General features: G+C 39.0%; 1 protein-coding gene across 2 annotated transcripts in view; it reads right to left on the reverse strand.

The window, feature by feature from the left end:
* Nucleotides 1-23652, reverse strand: part of GFPT1 (glutamine--fructose-6-phosphate transaminase 1) — a 66737-nt gene that overhangs the window by 7918 nt on the left and 35167 nt on the right. For both annotated transcript variants that reach the window (XM_011985005.1, XM_011985004.1), the window contains 7 exons: nt 20284-20389; nt 18117-18280; nt 15843-15938; nt 12082-12179; nt 8435-8555; nt 7886-8043; nt 23-137 (listed from right to left, as the gene is read on the reverse strand). In XM_011985005.1, the coding sequence (XP_011840395.1) occupies nt 23-137; nt 7886-8043; nt 8435-8555; nt 12082-12179; nt 15843-15938; nt 18117-18280; nt 20284-20389 (858 nt within the window). The remainder of the gene's footprint in view (nt 1-22; nt 138-7885; nt 8044-8434; nt 8556-12081; nt 12180-15842; nt 15939-18116; nt 18281-20283; nt 20390-23652) is intronic.

Below are 23652 nucleotides of genomic sequence, written 5' to 3' on the forward strand. Positions count from 1 at the left end.
TAACATATGAGTATCTTTGTACCAGGCAGCCGTTTCAATCCAAGCATGATCTCTTTGCGTCTTTCTTGCATGGAGATCCGATCATCACACATCATAAGGGCGAACATCACAAGGGATACAAACTGGCTGGTATAAGCCTGAAACATCACAAAAAAGCAAGACAATTAGTTGCAGCCGTATCTTAAGAATTTAGAACTTTTAATTTTAAAAAGCTGAAAATAAAATTCCCATTGGTTTTACGGTATACATTCTCTATCTTTTAAAACTACGTTAGGGCCAAGCACAGTGGCTCACGCCTATAATCTTAGCACTTTGGAAGGTTGGGTGGGTGGATCGCTTGAGCTTAGGAGTTCAAGACCAGCCTGGGCAACATAGCAAAACCCTGTCTCTAAAAAAAATAAAAAAATTAGCTGGGTGTGGTGGTGCACACCTGTGGTCCCAGCTACTCAGGAGGATCACTTGAGCCCAGGAGGCAGAGGTTGCAGTGAGCCAGGATCGCACCACGGCATTGCAGCCTGGGACAGAGGAAGGCCCTGTCTCCAAAAAACAAAAATGAAATAAATAAATAAATATAACTACCTTAGTAACAGTGAACTGAATCAGTACTTAGGAAATCACTATTCTCCTTTTCTGAATTTTGAACAAATGATTTAACCTTTATTTCTTAGATACAAAAGCCAAACACCTTATAAATTCACTGAATGCTTATAAAATTCCTAATATCCCTAAGAAAGGAAGGAAAAGTTGAGTAAATCAGCATGTGCCTAACCAAATTTAGTTTTTGGTGTAAGTCAAAATGCAAGTGCTTGATAAACTCTCCTTGGAGTACTTGCACTGGTATTGTTGGATTTTTTTTTTTTTTAATTGCTTTTTGATTTTCACCTTTGCCTATTGGCTGTTCCTCACTCCCAGTTTTATTTTTTAAGTTTGGCATTAAAAAAAAAAAAAGAAAGAAAGTACAATTGTAGAAAAGTAAACAAATAATAATCTTTAATCTCATCTGTTAATATAAATAATTACATTAATAATATGCTATTAACACTTGTGAATATTGCCTTAAAGTTTTTACTGTTTTTCTTTTTCTTTACACAGTTAAGAAAATTAATTATCAGCAGGTACAATTTTATAACTTGTTTTCACTCGTAAATAATAGTACAAGTGTATTCCCAAAACTGAACTGTCAAGTTATATTATAACCTTGATCAGTTTTCATCTCTTTAGGCCTCAGATACCCCATCTGTTAAATGCACCTGACACTTATAAGATTATCATGACAACTAAATGAGACAAATGTAACACATTCAGTTCTGTATAATACCTGGATATACAGGCTCAAAATGTACTATAAATTTTACTGATGACAGCTTGAACTAAAAGACAATTATTTTCTTAGGATACAGAATTGTACATATTTTAAAACTCACAATCCTACTGCCAAGACTATTTTCATTCTTACTAACTTTATGTGAATGTGAGATGCGCCTGGTTTGTCAAGTACTGTGAAATATTGAGAGTTATCTCTTTAGTAAACTTTTACCATTTTGACTGCTGGACAATGAACCTTTACTACTATTTTAACATACCTATCTTGAATCCTAAAACTAAGCTCTTTTTTCATGTTTGTTGACCATTTATATTTTCTCTTTTGACAATGACTTTGTTGTTCTTCACCTGTTTTTCAACTTGAGTTTTTTTCAAATTGGTTTTAAGAAGGTAGTTATTGTTACGTCTCAAATATTTTTTCTCATCATGGACTGACCTTTTATATTGGTGTTGACATAATTTTGAGACTCAGATAATCCTTCCATATCCTAACATAAGCTAAGTATTATTAAATGTTCTTACCTCTGTTGTTTTCATTGTTCCTTTTTATTTTTTTAGTCTGTTTGAAATTAATTTTAGTGCAAGTTGAAGGAACACTAATTCTATCCTGAGATATGTCATTTCTTTACAAAACAATCTTTCCATTTAAAAATATAGTATTTTCTTCAATTTGTGCTAGGAATTTAATGCAATTTACCTCTATTTATCACTTTGGCCACACACTCTAAATTTTTACCTCTATTATTCATTGTTTACTTTTTTCTAGTAAGTCTTTTTTTGTGGGCGGGGGGGGACACAGTTGTGCTCTTATTGCCCAGGCTGGATTGCAATGGTGTGATCTTGGTTCACTGCAACCTCAGTCTCCTGGGTTCAAGTGATTCTCCTGCCTCAGCCATCCCAAGTAGCTGGGATCACAGGCACCCACCATGATGCCCAGCTAATTTTCTTGTATTTTTTTAGTAGAGACAGGGTTTCACTATGTTGGCCAGGCTGGTCCTGAACTCCTGTCCTCAAGTGATCCGTCCACCTTGGCCTCCCAAAGTGCTGGGATTACAAGCGTGAGCCACCACGCCCGGCCTCTAGTAAGTTTTTCTTAATGGTAGTTCTGATTTTTTTTTAATCCAATAGTTATTAAGAAAAACATTTTTATGTTTCAGATATTTGAGGCTTTTACTTACATCTCTTTTATTAAAACAGTAGGTTATTGTGCCGTTATCAGTTACAGTGTTTTAATTTTAGCTTTAGGAAATTTATTCTAAGGGGGGTGTGTGTGTGTGTGTGCGCGCGCACATGCACATGGATTATATGCTGAATTTCCATTACTCTTCTCTTGATAAGGGATTAGTCCATTAGTGATTTCCTGGCATGATGTGGATAATGAGACTCCCTCTATAATAAAATCACAGTCTGGTAACTCCCTATCATCCCAATAGTTAAATGAGACTCCCTGTTTCCTCTTGCTGGACTTACCAGCCTCCAGCTGCTCACATGGTCCTCCACAACTGCCTCCCCCCGTACACCTATTATATTCTACCAGCAGATTCGAATCTTTTCCCATAACACTAAAGTGAATTTGAAGTCCTCCACCTCCAAGACTAATGAGCACATCTATATTCTAAATTCCAGTCTCTTCCAGTCTACTTCTTCCTACTGTGGTTTACTTTTCAATAAATCAACTAATCACAAAATATACTACCAGGTCAGAGGTATCTTGGACCCCTGGGATACTTAAACTGTTTCCAATCCAAACTGATCAGATAATGAGTATTCCAGTTCCTGTAGCCCATAACTAAAAATGTTATTCTACAAACTATTGTTTATTTGTTTGAACTGAAACCATCTGAACACTAGTTTTTAAGTACAAATATTAAACAGAGCAACTTTAATCCATGTTTTTCCATTGCATTACTATTACAGTTTAATTTCTAATTTCAATTTCATATTTTTAATTTCATCAATACATACCAGGAAACCAACTATGAGGAAAAATAAGCTATACCCTACATTTAGAATCTACTGAGGTTTCAAAGAGTTTACCAAGAAAATCCTGACTCGGAAATGTTAAACTTGGTTTTTCTTTTTGTCAGCCAAAAACAAAGTTACATTTTTATTTTTTTTAATCAACAAAAGTCAGCACTTTGGTGAAATTCTAAACACCTGCAATAACATATAAAAACTGCTGAACCTACCATTTATACCCATCAATTCCTCCAGAGGTATCAAATTATCTATGGTCTGACACTATGAGAAACTCAGTAAGATCCCTCTAATCCTGACAGCTTTTCAGGCAAAGTTGAGAATTTATAATCACAGAATTCTTCTACTAGCTCCATCACTGGGCCCAGGGATTAGGATCAACAATCAACTATTTGGCCAGGCGCGGTGGCTCACGCCTGTAATCCCAGCACTTTGGGAGGCCAAGGTGGGTGGATCATGAGGTCAGGAGTTTGAGACCAGACTGGCCAACATGGTGACACCCAGTCTCTACTAAAAATACAAAAATTAGCTGGGTGTGGTGGCGGGTACCTGTAATCCCAGCTACTCAAGAGGCTGAGGCAGGAGAATCGCTTGAAACCGGAGGGCAGAAGTTACAGTGAGCAGAGATCACACCACTGCACTCCAGTCACTCAAGAGCAAAACTCCATCTCAAAATAATAATAATAATCATAGTAATAATAATCAACTTCTTTCAACATCCATTAACATAAAAACTTTTATTTGCCATCTGGAATGGTCTGTGACTAAATAACCCAAAATTTATTGTAAGTAACTAAGCCCAAAATGTCTAAGACAGTTGAATAAAATTACTTTAGAACCCAAGAAAAATGAAAGTAATACTAAATTGCCATACTTACTAAATTTTTTAAGAGTCATTTTTGAAAAAAATTAAAGTCTGTACTAAAAAAACGCTAATTTTTCTTATTACATGTGGTAACCACTGGGGGTAATGGGTGAAAAGTACATAAGACTTCTCCATACTATCTTTGCAACTTCCTATATAGTTATTTTAAAATAAAAAGATATTTTTAAAAAACACTTGCAGAAAGAAAGAACGACTGACACAAATAACAACACGAACAAATCTCAAAAACTTCAGGCTCAGCTGGTCCAGCAGCAGAGGGTCATCAGAACTCATTAACATTAGCGTTACTAAAGTTGGTATACAATACCTCACTGCTAAATTTAACCGGTTTTATTTAAAAAACAAACTTCGGGCTAAAAGAAAGAAGCTAGACATACAAGACGTGTTATACAACTCCATTTACAAGAATTTTCTGGAAAATGCCACAATACAGCAAGAGAAAACAGTAGTTCCTGAGTATGAGGCTGGAGGGTAGGCGTGAGGACTGACTATAAAGAAACACAAAGGAGGGCCGGGCGCGGTGGCTCAAGCCTGTAATCCCAGCACTTTGGGAGGCAGAGATGGGCGGATCACATGAGGTCAGGAGTTTGAGACCAGACTGGCCAACATGGTGACACCCAGTCTCTACTAAAAATACAAAAATTAGCTGGGTGTGGTGGCGGGTACCTGTAATCCCAGCTACTCAGGAGGCTGAGGCAGGAGAATCGCTTGAACCCGGGAGGCAGAGGTTGCAGTAAGCCAAGACCATGCCATTGCACTCCAGCCTGGGCAAAAAGAGTGAAACTCTGTTTCAAAAAAAAATGACATCAATATTTAATTTCATCTAGGAAATATTCTAAAACTGGATTGTGATAACAGTTGCACAGCCAAATGAATTCACTAAAACTGTACACTTAAAATTGGTGAATATGCTATGGTAGAAGCTAGATGGTGGATATACCAATGCTAATGTATTATTATTATTTTTTAAGATAGGGTCTCACTCTGTCATCCAAGCTAGAGTGTAGTAGTGTGCTCATGGCTCACTGCAGCCTCAAACTCCTGGGCTCAAGGGATCCTCCTGCCTCAGCCTCCTGAATAGCTGGGACTACAGGCATGCACCACTATGCCCTGCTAATTTTTGAATTTTTTATAGAGATGAGGTCTCACTATGTTGCCCAGGCTGGTCTTGAACTCTTGGCCTCAAGTGATCCTCCCACTTCAGCCACCCAAAGTGCCAGGATAACAGGTGTCTCATAAACAAAGGAATGAGAAATATAAAATATATATATTTCCCCTGGTAGCTCACAATTCCAGAAAAGATTAAGTCAATGACATCCATCCAATCAAACAATCCCATATCCCACATACACCACGTTGTAGCCCTTGTTTCACAATCTGTTATAAACAAACAGGCTCTGGGATTCCAATCCCCTAATCAAATCGTTAAGTGCTACTAAAGGTGGCTGGTCATTTATTCAGCAACAGGATGGAAACCCAAGTACAAACATGTAACACGTTTTAATTACCATATGGAGAAAATTCAAGTTTCAGTACTCTGTAAATTACAGTGTTAGCAATATCAAAATACCCATGAAATAAAAATCTCACTCAAGAGTTTTTATGCCTATAACACCAGCACTTTGGGAGGCAAAGGCAGGCAGATCATTTGAACCCAACAGTTAGAGACTGGCCTGGGCAACATGGTAAAATTCCGTCTCTACAGAAAAATACAAAAATTAGCCAGGCATGGGTGGTGGCCTGTACCTGTAGTTCCAGCTACTCAGGAGGCTGAGGTGGGAGGATTGCCTGAGCCTGGGAAGGCCCAGGCTGCAGTAAGCCATGATTGAACCACTGCACTCTATCTACCCTGGATGACAGAGAGGAGAGACTCTGTTTCAAAGAAAAAAAAAGGCCAGGTACAGTGGCTCATGCCTGTAATTCCAGCACTTTGGGAGGTCGAGGTAGGCAGAGCACTTGAGGTCAGGAGTTCGAGACAAGCCTGGCCAACATAGTGAAACCCTATCTCTACTTAAAATACAAAAATTAGCCAGGCGTAGTAGCAGGTGCCTATAATCCCAGCTACCTGGGAGGCTGAGGCAGGAGAATCGCTTGAACCTAGGAGGTGGGGGTTGCAGTGAGCTGAGATCGCACCACTGCACTCCAGCCTAGCCAACAGAGTGAGACTCCATCTCCAAAAAAAAAAAAAGGAAAAAAAAAGAAGAATTTTTATGTAAGAATCACAAACTTTCTACTAAAAATTCTCTGAGAATCTTTGAGGGAAAAACTCAAATGCAGTTATGCACACATTAACATTGTCTTCCACAATTCTTTAATTAAACTCAAATCCACCAATACCCCAACATCTTATTAGATAATCAGCAACAAATATCAAACTTAAGCAGAAAAATACTGAGAAAACAAAAATGTGAAATCGTAAAAAGTAACACATTGGGCAACATAGCAAGACCCGGTTTAAAAAAAAAAACAAACACAAAAAAACTAGCCACACATGGTGGTGCATCTGTAGTTCCAGCCACTCAGGAGGCTGAGGCAGAGATCACTTGAGCCCATGAATTTGAGGCTGCAGGGAGCTGTGATTCCTGTCACTGCACTCCAGCCCCAGCCTGGGTGACAAAACAAGACCCTGTCTCTAAATAACAAACAAACCTAAAACCCCAAAAAACACCTGTGGAAGGATAACATCTCTTGTATTTATAAAACTTTCTAAGATTTCCTATTTTTATTAGCCTCCTAAATTTATGCATATTCCAATTCCAAAGAGCAAAGTAGTCTTACTAGGCCTTCAAAAAACAAGACAGCACCTTTAAACCTCCCCAGAGCAATATCTAAAGAGAAACAGATACTGTCATACGATACTCATTAAAAAATTTTTTTAATTGCCAAATTTAAAATTTTTTTTTTTTTTTTTTAGATGGACTCTCGCTCTGTCACCCAGGCTGCAGTACAGTGGCATGATCTCAGCTCACTGCAACCTCCACCTCCCAGGTTCAAGTGATTTCATCCTGCCTCAGCCTCCCGGGTATGCTGGGATTACAGGCGCGTACTACCACATCTGGCTAATTTTTGTATTTTTAGTAGAGACGGGGATTCACCATGTTGGCCAGGCTCGTCTTGAACTCCTGAGCTCAAGTGATCTGCCCAGCTCAGCCTCCCAAAGTGCTGGGATTACAGGCGTGAGCCACCGTGCCCGGAACTTGCCAAATTGTATACCAAAGGTGTATTCCTCCTTACAAATTTTCAGAGGTAGCATGTACATTTTTACATTATTTATTAGAAACCATAAATAGATAAATAAAAATTCCAAAAATGGTTCAAGTGGATGTTTCTAATTTGTTACTTTTTGAATTCCAGACTATACTTCATAAAAGAGGAGGATGTTATATACTTGTTATGTATCCTACTGTGCCTAGCGGGAGGGCAGTAAGTGATAGACAAGGGTAGCCAGCAGAGACCTTTTCAAAATGGACTTACATTTTATATATATAAGTCCCTTTTAAACTCTAAGATTAGGAGGAGGGAGAGAATGACAAGTCTTTTATCTAACTGACCCTTAAGTCCTACAGTATTTACAATGATTAGTAAAATGTGTGAGTTCTGTAACTGCTAAAAAAATAAGATACAGCATAGTCTATAGACTAGTCTGCTTCACTGACACTATGATTAAATAATCATCAGAGAAATGAGTCAAGAATTTACCTTTGTACTGGCCACACCAACCTCAGGACCAGCATTAATGTGAACTCCACAATCTGTCTCCCGTGATATAGAGCTGCCAACTGTGTTTGTGATCCCCACAGTTAAAGCTCCTCTCTCCTTACAGTACCGAAGACCCATCAAGGTATCTGCTGTCTCACCTGTGTAAAAAGTAGGACAAGCATAACACATACAGAACAGTTTTAGCATATGCTGTTTCTTAGCAGCAAAAACAAATTGACCACACTTTCAACAATATTACTTGTTTTAAACAAAATACAAAAACATCCATTCAATAAATTTATAAAACTTTAAGTAATATGGGCTTGTCAGGATCTCTCTTCCTTCTGTCACTGAAAATCCAGCTCTTTGAACATAAAAGGTATTCATTTTTACTAATTCATAAAGAATTATGTAATATTAAAACAAATCTGTGTTCATCAAGTCATCTGCAATGCCAGTTTATCTTTAAATATCAGCTTTTGCCAAGATATGCTAGAATTATGAGAAAGAATCACTTTCCTTCCCTTTAAGTCTTTAAAATTAACACACCTGATTGACTAAGGAAAAAGCAAACATCATCTCTAAAGACTGGTGTGTTTCTGTCCAGGAAGTCACTTGCTAGTTCCACCATCACAGGCAACTCAGTCAGCTCCTCAAGAACTTGACGTGTCTGCAGAGAAAAGATGACTTGGTCACAGAACTTTCCTTCAAATACTCTTTCATTGGACTTCTTTGGATTCAGTGTATAGTTTTTGCTTTTTCTGATTACAAAAATGACATGTTAGAAAATAAAAACAACCTAGATTAAAATTTTTAAAAAAATCAAAATCCTACCACTTGAGATAAGCACAGCTAACATTTTACTATCAGTCTCTTTAAACAACTATGTATACATTCTTTTTTTTTTTTTTGACGGAGTCTCAGCTCACTGCAACCTCAGCCTCCTGCGTTCAAGCAATTCTCCTGCCTCAGCCTCCTGAGTAGCTGGGACTACAGGCGTATGCCACCACACCCAGCTTAGTAGAGATGGGGTTTTCACCTTGTTGGCCAGGATGGTCTCGATCTCCTGACCTCAAGATCTGCCCACCTCGGCCTCCCAAACTGCTGGGATTACAGGCGTCAGCCACCGCTTCTGGCCACGTACATTCGTATAAAGAAACATACCCATACATATAAAACATTTTGAGAAGTGGAAAGGGCATGGTTCTGAGTTAACTTGTATGTTATCTCTAACTACCCAATTCCTAATCTTTAAAATGAAAATTCATGTAATACCCATGTCAGTGAGGGTTTTCAAATCAGATAACAGACGTACAAATATAGAGAGAAAAATTTAACACTTTAAAAATACAATGTATTCATAAATAGGACCATTTCCCGAAAGAAGTCAATATATTTTAGAAATCTTGTTTAAGAAGGCTATTTTCAACCTTTGTGGGATGGGGCAGAGGGAATGAAGCAGGGAGCAGTATGCCTCTGTGCGAAAGGTAGCTTAACCTTCATTTCAGTAAATTTCCATTCTAATTATTTTTACAGTAAACATCAGAAAATCAAAAACAACAGAAAAATTAACTTTTAGGCAGCAAAAACTTTAAGCTCAACCAATGTATACATTTAGTGTTGCTTTAATTCTAACTCTGGAGCTCACCTATCCTGACAGCCTTTCACCAGCCTCTTCACGCAAGTGGTCCTGCCCATCTCTCACCCATCTCAGCTTTCCTCCTTCTCAGCAATAAAGAACTTAAAGGTGCCATTATTTCATAGCCCTTTAACTTGCGCTTGCCCACAAATTTGAGCAGAATCGTTTTATTTGGTTCCCACAAAAATATTAAATACCTTTGATTTGGCATTTTTTAACAATATTACAACATCATGTAAAGAAAGTCATTGAAGATAAAATGCTCCTTTTATTATTCTTTTCCATTAATATATTTTATTTATTATACATTATTAAGTTACTGACACTAAAATGCTAAATGTTTTCCTACAAATAAATGTAAACCAAACCTTTTCACCCAGTTTATAATATAAATGTTACATTGGAATCATATTCTTCAAAATAAAAAGATGGGGAAAGAAGAGAGAAAGAAAGAAATCTAGAGGCTTACCAGATATTTAAAAGTAATAAACCTCAAAAAAGTAATCTCAAGACTTATCTGTGCTAATTAATAATTTACTCTTTTAGTTGGGGCAACTTTTTTTTTTTTTGGCTAAAGATGGGGTCTTGGTTTGTTGCTCAGGCTGGAGTGTAGTAGCTATTCAGAGGCATAATTATAGGGCACTGTGGCCTCGAATTCCTGGTCTCAAGTGATCCTCCTGCCTCAGCTTCCAAGTAGCTGGAACTATAGGCACACGACACTGCACCCAGCTGCAAACAATTTTTTATAAATACACAAAATGACATACTTCCATCACAATAGAGTAACTTAATGCTATAAATTCCACTGAATGCAACTACAAAACCTAGAGAAAATTAAAATTTTGAAAAGCATACTAAGTAGGCTATACTTAAATCATTTATGCCTAGTGTTCCATCATTGGAACACTAAGCTTGTGGGAGTTATTTATATCCTACTGCTCAAGGTCATCGCCAAAGTCTGATTCCTCACAAACAAATTTTGCAACCTCTGGCATAAATGAGTTAAGAATGATTAGAGTGTAGTCAGTTATTATTCAGGACATAGAGAGATACTAAAAAAAAACATGCAAATATGTCATGAAACAACAACAAAAATATAAAACAGGATAAAATAAATGGTACTATTTTGTCTGATAAACCACAGGGGGATTTCTAATGTTTGTTAACTATAGTAGTCTTGGTATCCACAAAACAACAAAAAATCTTAGAGAATGCTAACAGAGCATATAATTGCTGCCCCAAAATTATCTTAGCATTAGACGAAGCATTTAATTAAATTTGCTATTTCTGAATAGAGGGCTCATTCAGTAATAGATCTAAGCCACCACTAACGTGTTTACCTCTTTCTTCTTCCCATGTTCAAAATACTTTTTTGTTTTTTTGAGACAGGGCCTGGTTTTGTCCCCCAGGTTGGAGTGCAGCAGTGCAATCTAGGCTCACAGCCTCACCTTCTCGACTCAAGTGATCCTCCTGCCTCAGCCTCCCAAGTAGCTAAGAGTACAGGGAGTTGCCACCACACCCCGGTCATTTTTTTTTTTTTTTTTGGTAGAGACAGGGTCTCGCTATGTTGCCCAGGCTCAAACTCCTGGTGTCAAGTGATCCTCCCACTTTGCCCTCCCAAAGCACTGGGATCATAGGTGTGAGCCACTGCACCCGGACAAAACAATCACTTTTTCAGACCTCTACCCTTCAATATTACATAGACTTTCTGTTTAGGACCATATAATTTTGGGGGAGGAGGGGAGGAGGTATACGGTGTAATCTTTGAAAAGAGCAAAGCTTGTTGAGATGCAAGGGCAAGTGACCAGATAGTTTCACTCACTGTTTAAATAAATGGCTCCTAATAAATATTTATGACTCAGCAAATAAAAAAATTATGTCATGAACTTTGGAAATCAATCCTAAAAGCAGAAATTGAATGTAAAGGTCTTCTGTTTATAAGAGTTGACATCAACAGCACGTAAACTCTCTCTCTCTAAGGAAACTATATGTGGAAATATTGGTCTTTTATTAGAATAAAAGACCCTCATACACCTATGCTTCTGCACTGACAATACACGTTTTTGATACTGAATTTCAGCTTCTAACAATTTAAAGAATAAAATCTGAATTAAAAAAAAAAAGACAGACTACCTTTCTTTGCAGTAACGTGCCCACAAAGTAAAACTGCATTGAGGTTCACACATGATACAGGACATCTGTCTAGGGCAAGTGAATAACGCTAAGCAAAACCCAATGACTGCTCTTATACATGTAGGCAAGCTCCCTAGGCTACAAGTCTAGGACAGCACAGAAAACTTTTCCCGTCTTGGCCTTTCATGAAGTCTGTTGCAGAAGGTCTATCTGTATATCTAGGGACCTTTTCTACAGATCTTCCATTGATAAATAATTCCAAGCAGCTGGTAAATTTCTCCCCTTACCTTCTGTTTTTATCACAAAAGTGAAAAGATAACACATTAACAAAAGATAGTTTTACATAGTACGTTATTAGAGCTACTACTTGGTCTATAGATATTCTCTAATATTCAACATAATTAAAATTTTAAAAAGCACTTACAGCTACACCAGCATGGTAACTTGTGCCACAAGCAATAAGAATCAAACGCCGGCATCTCTGGATCTCCTTTATGTGATCCTTCAAACCACCCAAATTCACTGAAATAAAAGTTTGTGTATATAATTATTCAGCAAAGAACCATGTGAACTAGGCAATCGCATTTTATGAGTATCCACTGCCAATATGATAAAGAATACGGCTGTTTTAAACAATTAATATTCCTCTTGGAAAGCATAGTTCTCTGTAATTTTGAAAAGTAAATTAAATAAGTCACAACTTAACTGGCCCCCCAAACTTGTAACTGACCTTACTCACCTCTCTACATCCCCACACAATTACAGTATTTATTACATTCTACCTTAGTTAGTCATTTTTACATTCTTCTCTTTGAAAGTTATCTTAAAGGCAAAAGTAGAGGGACACAGAAAACAGACCATTAGATGTTGAGGGCTGGAGCTGGAGGAGGGGTTGACAACAACAGGGTGCAAGGAAATTTTCGGAGTGACAGAACTGTTCTACATCTTGACTTTGTAGAGGTTATGATTATGACTATGTCGCAAAGGTTTGTCAAACTTAGAGTTATACACTAGGAATGGTGAATTTTATTATATCTAATCATGTCTCAATAAACCTGTCTGGGTAAAACATTATCTCAGTTATGTTTATTTCCCCTCTGGTGCCCAGAAAGGTGCCCTGTAGAGTAACATAAACCCACTCTCTCTCAGTCTTTGCCATCCCCATTCCCCTAATGCTTCAGTCAAAATGCTTGATTGTTCCAATCCCTCCACATTTATCTTCAAACCTAACATCTCTCCCTGGACAACAGCAATATTCTCCAGTTCTCTCTTCTGTTCTCCACCTCCTGGAGTCTGCTCTCCATATGCTACCAGAAGGATCTTTTACAGTGATCCTTTAAAAACATAAAGACCCTCCAACGAAGTCTGTCCTCTTTTTCGTTTTCAGTTTCTATAGCTATTTATATGTTGTTCTCCATGTGTCTTGTCCAGAAATCCTTCCACACAGGCTAGTTTTCTACCTGTGAGAAATTCCCATTCAACATTCATTCAACTGCTCAACTAAAATTCCCTAAGCACCCACCAAGTAAATATAGTGGTCAAGGCACTGAGAGCTTCTGGACTCAAACAGTTTCAAATCTCGCTGAGGAGAATGACAGGTACCTCCTCGTGGGCCTCATCCTGCTGCTCTCTCTGAACCATTTTCAGTCTGTCTACTCTGCCCCTGCTCTCTTCAACTCCCCAGCTTCTTTTTTTTTTTTTTTTTTTTGAGACAGAGTCTTGCTCTGTAGCCCAGGCTGGAGTGCAGTGGTGCAATATCGGCTCACTGCAACCTCCGCCTCCCAAGTTCAAGCGATTCTCCAGCCTCTGCCTCCTTAGTAGCTGGGACTACAGGCCCGAGCCACCATGTCCGGCTAATTTTTTTCTATTTTTAGTAGAGAGGGTTTCACCATGTTGGGTAGGCTGGTCTCGGACTCCTGACCTCGTGATCCCCCTACCTTGGCCTCCCAAAGTGCTGGGATTACAGGTGTCAGCCACCGCGCCCAGCTAGCCCATCTTCTTTTTTATCTTAGTTAGTTATACTATAAAACCAAGGTACGTGTTTTACTTTTTATCTTTTGAATAATTATATGTTCTCCTTTTTGAATTTCAATAATGAAAGAAGGTATGTTTCTCTATTTTAAAAAATTAGCAAGTAGGAAACAAAACCAAACAAAATAAAAAGTGTCACTAGCTTCCCAAATAATTTATAATCAAATCCGAACTACTTACTTTGGCCTTCAAGTCCCATACGACCTGTCTCCCGCTTACTCTGACCTAATATCCTAGCACATCCCCTCTCACTCAGGCCACACCAGTCAGACTGGCCTTTTCTTGCTGTTCCTGCACTAGACCAAGCCTGTTTGCATACCTCTGCCTACAGTGTTTTCCACAGACCTTGGCATTAATTACAAATGTCTGGGAAGAAAGGACACAACAGTAAAGGGCTGGATTAGGGTCATGCAAAGGCAAAGACTCAACATAAAAGCAAAGAAAAAAAAAAAAAGGCAGACCAACTACCAGAAAGACCTGTACTGCAGATGATGACAAAGAATGACATGGATGTAAGCCAGTGAGGTTAGCTGGCCACAGTGTTTCCTTCATCTTAGTCCTAGAAATTTCTGGTGGCTAAGGAGAGTTCGGATAGTTCTGAAAGGAGCTGCCCAAAGCTCTAAATTTGATGCTTTTGAGAAAAGCCTGATCCCTGTTGAGATGAGGTAGGCCATCACTACAGGCAAAAGAAAGAATGCCTGATGGACAGGGGAGGGGATGGAGAGCACTTAGAACAATGTATACATGGGAACTAGTTTGGTTCAATAAACGACTAACAACGTGACCTTTGGCAAACTGAAAGCCTCAATCTCCTCATCCTAACAACAAAAAAGATGACAGCTATCCTGTTTTATTATAGAACTTTTATGTACATAATACAGATATAAGTACTATTTATTTATTTATTTATTTTTGAGACAGGTATTTCAACCAGGCTGCAGTGCAGTGCTGGAGTCAGAGCTCACTGCAGCCTCGATCTACAGGGCTCAAGCAATCCTCCCACCTCAGGCTCTTTAGTAGCCAGGGCTACAGGCACCCACCACCACACCCATCTAATTTTAAAAAAAATTTTTAGTAAAAACGAGGTCAGGCTGGTCTAGAACTCCTGAGCTCAAGCAATCCTCCTGCTTTGGGTGCCCAGTACAGGTATGAGCCACTGTACCCAGCCAAAAGCACTTTTTAAAACCATGAACTTCCCAAAGTTTGTCTCATTTTCTCATTTTCTTCCCTTATAAATCTTTTCCCTGGCCTCATTTCCATAAGCACCATAAAAGAATTTACTGCTGTTCTCCCAGTTCCTCCAGCTCAACCATCTTCAACAATCCTCTCTGTCTACAGGGGCAGATACAATTCCTCTGGTGGTAGATGCCTGTAATCCCAGCTAATCGGGAGGCTAGGGCAGGAGAATCACTTGAACCCAGGAGGCGACAGCTGTGGTAAGCCGAGATGGCACCACTGCACTCCAGCCTGGGCAACAATAGCGAAACTCCGTCCTAAAAAAAAAAAAACAAAAAACAAAAAACAGTGTCGTACTCTCACCTTTACCTTAAAAATGCAGGAGGGTACAGGATATCCAAAGGCATCAGGCAAATACCTGAAAGACCTCTGGGGAAGTTCACACTTTTACTTACTTGTACACTCAGAAAGAAAACCTAGGCTAGGCAGATACATGTAAGCTGCCCAGCAACGAGACCAGGTCTCATTCTTCTTAGAATTCACAGCACCTAGGACACTCCCTGGTACACAATGGGTGATCTATACATAAAATTTACCGTTTTAACTATTTTTAAATGTACAATTCAGTGGCATTAAGCACATTCACATTATTGTGCAACCATCACTACAATCCATCTCTGTAATTTCATCATCCCACAACTGAAACTCTGTACCCTTTAAATAATAACTCCCCATTTCCCCTCCCACAGCCCCTGGTAACCATTAATCTACTTTCTGTTTCTGTGAATCTGACTATTCTAGATATCTCATATAGGTAGAATAATACACTAAAGAACTTTCTCCAAGATGGCTGGGCTCCACTGACAGCTGACAGCTGTAGCTGTTCTACAAGGCTATTAAGGGCAATGAACTTTCAGGTTGTTAATGGCACCTCCTACAAGAGACACTGAAATAATAAAATAATTCATATGTAACTACCAGTATAGTCATCAAAGTTGACTCTTCCTCTCATTGTGTTCACGACAGACTCTGGCTGCTCAAATATTTCCTTCTGCATAAATGAACTGAAGTTGCCTACAGTAAGAGAAACCACATAATTAGAACAAAAATAAATCAAAGAATAAGAAAAGAATTTGTAAACAACTAAAAGTCCCCCACCTTTAATAAAAACTTGGTAAATAAAATATAACAAAAGGTCATGCAATAGAGAAAGTTTATTTATACATGACTGCCTAAAAGATTGGGTGAATATATTTTACTCTATGTGGAAAAAAATAAGAGTACAAGTAACTTTTAATTAACTTCATACTTGAAAAGTGCAGTTAAAACAAGTGAAAGAGACAAGCCTTTTTTTTTGAGACGGAGTCTCACTCTGTCACCCAGGCTGAAGTGGAGTGGCGCAATCTAGGCTCACTGCAATCTCTGCTTCCTGGATTCCAGCGATTCCCCTGCCTCAGCCTCCTGAGTAACTAGGACTACAGGCGCACGCCATTACGCCAGGCTGATTTTTTGTATTTTTAGTAGAGACAGGGTTTCACCATACTGACCAGGCTGGTCTTGAACTCCTGACCTCATGATCCGCCCACCTCGGCCTCCCAAAGTGCTGCGATTACAGGCGTGAGCCACTGCATCAGGTCAAATGAGACAAGCTTTAAGTTTTGGAGTGTAACCTACATTCAAACTGCGGTTCTATCCGTTACTATCTAAGCTGGGGAAATTATTAATCCATAAAATAAGAGACCAGTTACTTCACAGTATGGATTGCAGTATGGATTAATAAAGCAAGAAATCTGACATACATGTAGAGTCATGCAATAAACGTTATTTCTTATTTTTACTTTTTTTTTGAGACAGGGTCTCACTCTGTCACCCAGACTGAAGTGAAGTGGCAAGATCACCGCTCACTGTAGCCTCAATCTCCCGGACTCAAGTAATCCTCACACCTCAGCCACCTCAGTAGCTGGGACTACAGGCACACACTACCATGCCCGGCTCATGGTTTTGTTTTGTTTTGTTTTGTTTGAGACAGAGTCTCGCTCTGTCGCTCAGGCTGGAGTGCAGTGGCACAATCTCACCTCACTGCAACCTCTGCCTCCCAGGTTCAAGCGATTCTCCCACCTCAGGCTCTCCAGTTGCTGGGACTACAGGTACATGTCACCACGACCATAATTTTTTTTGTATTTTTAGTTGAAACAGGGTTTTGTTATGTTGCTGAGGCTGGTCTTGAACTCCTGAGCTCAGGCAATCTGTCTGCTTCGGCCTCCCAAAGTACTAGGATTACAGGTATGAGCCACTGCACCCGACCTTTTTTTTTTTTTTAATTTTTAGTAGAGATAGGGTCTCATTATGTTGCCCAGGCTGGTCTCAAACTCCTGAGCTCAAGTGATCCTCCTACCTTGGCCTCCCTAAGAGTTAAGATTACAGGCATGAGCCCCTGTGCCTGGCCAATGTTAGTTTCTATTCCTACCACAATCCCATCAGTAAAATAATCCAAATCATTTAACAGAAGCAAATATTACATACGACTAAGTGTGTCAGACACTATTTTAAGGACTTTACATATAATAGCTTCTTTTTTTTTTGAGACAGAGTTTCACCCTTGTTGCCCAGGTTGGAGCACAATGGCGCAATCTCGGCTCACTGAAACCTCCGCCTCTGGGGTTTCAGCCATTCTCCTGCCTCAGCCTCTCGAGTAGCTGGGATTACAGGCATGTGCCACCACACCCGGCTAATTTTGTATTTTTTAGTAGAGTTGGGGTTTCTCCACATTGGCAAGGCCAGACTGGTCTCGAACTCCCCATCTCAGGTGATCCGCCCGCCTCGGCCTCCCAAAGTGCTAAGATTACAGGTGTGAGCCACTGCACCCAGCCATATAGTAGCTTCTTAATCCTCAAAACAACCTTAATGAGGTAGGCTCTATTATCCTCACGTTATATATAAGAAAACTAAAGCACAAAGAGAATAAAAAGGAACAGAACATGAACTATATTTATGTTTATAAAGTATCTTTAAAGTATCAAGTGTTAATAATCTCTTTTTCATAATGTTAGAAACAAATCATTAATTAGTTTGAAGATGATTGTAAAACCAGCAGATAATTTCTCTAAAGAATCATCCCTTTTCCTAGGGTTGTCCTTTGACTAATCATGTGGAAGATTCCACTCACCATTCATTATTAGATTGCTAGGAAAAGAAGTAGAATATATTCTTTCCATTAAGGACAGCAAGCTATAACATGACAAAAACTTTTACCCTTCATGATCTGCTGGAGTTCCATCTGGAGTGTTTGCACAGCTCGTCCGGGGTGATCTCCTGCAGTTCGTTTAATTCGATGGATAGAAAGACGTCCATCCACTACTGCTGCAACATCATCATCTTCTAGAAAGATGACGCGATTGGTGTATTCTATGACAGCACTATAACATTTTCAAGGAGATATTACAATCAATAACCAAGGATCATTTCTATAAATGAAACTATCATTTGGATACAAGAACCAAATTTCAATATAAACTCTATCACTCTGCAGTATCTTGGAGAATTTTCTGGTTACTAATGCCATCCCCTACAGGAAAGTATGGGGAAGGTGGTCACTGTGGACAAAAAATAAAAGGATCTCTGCATAGTAACCTAAACCAAATAGATTAGATCAGAAAGCATGGTTGTTTCCTCCTCATTCTATCCATTACCAAGTCCTGAAATTTTAACTTCCAAATACTCTCAAAGCTTCTATATCCACCACCAGACAAATTCAAGCTCCCATCAGTTCCTTGGCTGGACTACTGCAGGAATCTCCCAATTAGTCCACCCACTTTGTCTCTGATCTCTCTCCATCCATTCTCCATTTCTGCCAAAACTGATATCAAAGGCAACAACTCTAATGAAGATTTCTCCTTCACTCAACAAACCATTTGACAGCTTCCCTTTGGCTCTTAGAAAGACAACAAAGTGGCCGAGACAGGCAGATCATGAGGTCAGGAGATCGAGACCATCCTGGCTGACACGGTGAAACCCCGCCTCTACTAAAAAATACAAAAAACTAGCCTGGCGGGCGCCTGCAGTCCCAGCTACTTGGAAGGCTGAGGCAGGAGAATGGCGTAAACCCGGGAGGCGGAGCTTGCAGTAAGCTGAGATCCGGCCACTACACTCCAGCCTGGGCGACAGAGCGAGACTCTGTCTCAAAAAAAAAAAAAAGAAAGACAGACAACAAAGTGCCTTACCGTAACCCCTATACCTCCTTCTCCAGCTTCATCTTCCACCAAGCTTCCTCTCACTCTCTCTATTTCCAGCCACACTCATAGCCATCCTAAACTCTCACAGGCTGAGCCATTTGCAAAAAATGAATGTTCCTCCTTCTACCTCTTAACCTAATTAACTCCTAATCTCTCCTTAACTCTCGGTTCAAACATCATTTCCTTAAAGAAATTTACCCACCAAGGGTAAATCACCCTGTTACTAGCATTCTGCAGCTCTTGTCACATTTGGAATCCTACACTTGTGTGATCACTGTTTAAAATTTGCCTCCTCACTAAGGAAGAGCTCCTAAGGACAAGTAATATTTTTATTTTTACTCACCATTATCTCCTGAGGCTAGCATATGCCTTCACTCAGACTGTTCAATATGAACATATACATGAATGAGAAAAGGCTGATATGTTTCTGTAATTCCAGTGTATTTAAGCCGTAACTGTCAACTGTGTAATCTTATACATCTTAGCCCTGACTACACACCTTACACATCTGTAAAAATATTAGAGTAAAGATTGTTTTCCCACTGAGATAATACATTCCCTGATGTCCTAAATGGCATTATTTTCTCATTTTTATTATATTCTGTTATTTTCACGTATAGTGAATGACTCAAATACTTGTTTGCAATTTGGGTGATTTTATTTTATCCTCATTACTACTTCATTTATAAATGCATTTAAACATCCCCCCGCATTTTCTCTCAGAATGTCTTAGTCTACTACTATCCCTTTATAAAAGTGATTATGCTGCAAATTAATTCCAAATGTAAAATATGAGTATCTACATTACACTAAAACTACAATAGTTTAGCAACTATGCTATAACAATTGGGATACTAACTAAGCCATTTTACTCTTCAATCTAGAATCTCCTCCCTTCAAAACCTAGATAAGGCTCCTGAAATAAGAAGGAAAAAAATGTAAGAGTTCTAAAATAAATACACTGGAAAAAGTCTCAAGGAGCATATGTGTTCTTGGTAAACTGACCTACACTCTTTGAAATGACAGAAAAAGTGTCCTTATAGCCCCATCTCCAAAATGGTCACCTATATTTCTTTAATTAAAAAAGTTCTCTTATAGAGCACAATTAGACTAACACACAATGACTTCTTGGTTTTCTGTAGAATGAGAAGTTTTACTAAAAATGTCTTTGAATCAACTAAGCTCACCTTGCATCAGAAGCAAAGTAATACTCCACTGCTTTTTCTTCCACCGGGAAAAGGCAGGTTGTGCTGTCCACACGAGAGAGATTGCAGCTTCCTTTCTTGTCTTTGCCTAAAGCATATAGTTAACATGAATTGGCAAACATGTAGAAAATCACGTACAATGTAGAAATATGCATAATTTTCTACAAAATCAAGAAAAAAATCATAGCAACACAAAACAATTTCAGCAAATTTAAAAAGCCAAGTAGATCATCTCATTTCCATGCAATAAGCCAGTAAGAACAGACAAAAAGTGTACAGTGAAGTAGCAACTATCAAAGAGTGCGTGGCAGGTAAAAGTGCTACATTATATGTTTTTTTCATATAATATTTCTTTTCCAGGTAAAAGGCAAGTAATTCCTTAATATTAACTGGTTTTTTTAATCAAAAGTGTGTATAAATTAATTTTAACTTTATACAAAACCTGATGATCTTAACACATAAGTTTGTGTACCTATAATTATCACAAAATTACATTTAAAATATCAAAATTGTGCAATGAAAAATAAAATGAACACAGTGGCTCATGCCTGTAATCCTAGCACTTTGGAAGGCCGAGGCAGGAGGATCACTTGAGGTCAGGAGTTCAAGACCAGCCTGGCCAACATGGTGAAACCCCGTCTCTACTAAAAATACAAAAATTAGCCAGACGTGGTGGCAGGCACCTATAACCCCAGGTACTTGGGAGGCTGAGGCAGGAGAATCACTTGAACCCAGGAAGCGGAGGCTGCAGTGACCCAAGATCACACACCATTGCATTCCAGCCTGAGCAACAGAGTAAAAACTCTCTCAAAAAAAAAAAAAAAAGAAAGAAAAGAAAAATGAAGGCTAGTGGCAAATTAATTTTATTATGTCATAACAAAACATCACTAGATTTTAGCAGCAAGTCAGCATAACAAATCAAGTTGCAGTCTACACTAATTCTGATTTTGAAACAAAACAGATGCATATCACTCTCTAATCATGGTATATCATATGTGGCACCCACTGTTAGGGACAAAATTTATAAACCAAGAAACTCTCCTTTCTTTAACTTGGGTTTTCTTATACTTCCTTTAAGTCAGGATAAAGTAAGGTCTTTTTGCAAAGCTAATATCCTTTTAATTCTTGTATTTCAGATTTATGACATCTCTACTTAATTTGTCAAGACATTAATTTTTTTCATCAAGACTGGAATACTAAAGTTTTATAAACTGGCCTAATATAGGAAAAATATCTATTAGTTGAAGACTACATAAACGTCCTAGAGACAAAAATGCACCTTTCTCCAAGGCCAGGACATAACAGAACTATGGACACAATAGCCAGAGAATATCACAAGTATACTTATAAAAACTGCTATTTTACCTATCTTCTTAAAATGCACATATAAAGAGAGACTTGATAATAATTATTAGAAATGTACATTCAAATGTGCCAATTATCCTGAGCTGATCATTATACATTGTACACATGTACTGAAATACACACCAAATATATAATTATATATCTATTAAAAATAATAAAAGTCAAAAAAAGCATATTCAAAGTTTTCCACCATCTGTGATTATTTTATGTTTCAGTGATGAAAACAAACTAACTTTTCTCATTCATATTTAACAGCAAAGATGCCAAACTTTGAAAAATAAGTGTAAGATGACATCCAAGAAAAAGTAACATTATAGAAAAACAACATATTAGTGTTTGCCAGGGGCTGGGAATGAGACAAGGGTTGATGACAGAGGGAAAGTTGAGGGAACTTATTGAGTGATGAAATTGTTCTGTATCTTCATTGTGTTGGTAGTTATGCAACTTCACATCTGACAAAACTTGTAAAACTACATGAAAAAGAGTAAATATTACTGTATGTTAAAAAACAGAGGCCAAGGCAGGCAGATCATTTGGGGTCAGGAGTTCAAGACCAGATGGCCCAACATGGTGAAACCTCGTCTCCACTAAAAACACAAAAAATGAGCCGCGAGTGGTGGAGTGCGCCTGTAGACCCAGCTATTCCAGCGTCTGAGGTGGGAGAATTGCTTGAACCTGGGAGGCAGAGGTTGCAGTGAGGTGAGATCATGCCATTGCACTCCAGCCTGGGTGACAGAGCAAGACTTCGTCTCAAAAACAAAAACAAAAAAGTGAATTTAAAAACACATAAAAAGAGAGTTCAGCATTTTAAAAAAATAAATGTGGCCAGGTGTGGTGGCTCACGCCTGTAATCCCAGCACTTTGGGAGGCCGAGGCGGGAGGATCATGAGGTCAGGAGTTCAAGACCAGCCTAACCAATATGGTGAAACCCCGTCTCTACTAAAAATAGAAAAATGTGCCGGGTGTGGTGGCACATGCCTGTAATCCTAGCTACTCAGGAGGCTAAGGCAGGAAAATCGCTCAAACCCGGGAGGCGGAGCTTGCAGTGAGCCGAGATCACGCCACTGCACTCCAGCCTGGGCGACAGAGTGAGACTCCGTCTCAAAAAAAAAAAAAAAAAAACTACCTTTGCTTATAAAATGTCCTAAGAGGCTTGAGTTTCACTGTTTTTTCTCCAAATACTGATAATTTTATTCTTCAAATAACAAAGTATATTTAATTAAAATATGTTTAAAAATTTGAGGCTGGGCACAGTGGCTCACGCCTGTAATTCCAACACTTTGAGAGGCCAAGGTGGGCGGGTCACCTGAGGTCAGGAGTTCGAGACCAGCCTAACAAAAATGACGAAACCCCGTCTCTACTAAAAATACAAAAGTTAGCTGGGCATGGTGGTGTGCACCGGTAGTCCCAGCTACTCTGCAGACTGAGGCACAAGAATCACGTGCACCCGGGAGGCAGAGGCTGCAGTGAGCCAAGATCACGCCACTGCACTCCAGCCGGGGCAACAGAGCGAGACTGTTTCAAAAACTAAATAAATAAGGTCAAAAAATTTGAGATATCAATGTCTGTTTAAATTAAAAGAACACCTCTGGGCTGGGCACAGTGGCTCTCAGCACAGGCTCTCTAGGCACCTGTGATCTCAGCACTTTGGGAAGCTGAGGCGGGTGGATCACATGACTCCAGGAGTTCAAGAGCAGCCTGGGCAATATAGCAAGACTCCAATTGTACAAAAAATTTATAGTTAGCTGGGAGCCAGGCACAACGGCTCATTTCTGTAATCTCTAATTTGGGAGGTTGAGGTGGGAGGACCCCTTGAGCCCAGGAGTTTGAGACCAGCCTGGCCAACAGAGCAAGACTTCCTCTTTACAAATAAAAACATTGGCTGGGGGTGGTGGCACATGCCTGTGGTCTCACCTACTTAAGAGGCTGAGGGGGAAGAATCACTTGAGTCCAGGCAGCCAAGGCTGCAGTGAGCCATGACTAAGC

Source organism: Mandrillus leucophaeus, unplaced genomic scaffold (assembly GCF_000951045.1).
Source record: "Mandrillus leucophaeus isolate KB7577 unplaced genomic scaffold, Mleu.le_1.0 Scaffold279, whole genome shotgun sequence".
Lineage (NCBI taxonomy): Eukaryota > Metazoa > Chordata > Mammalia > Primates > Cercopithecidae > Mandrillus > Mandrillus leucophaeus.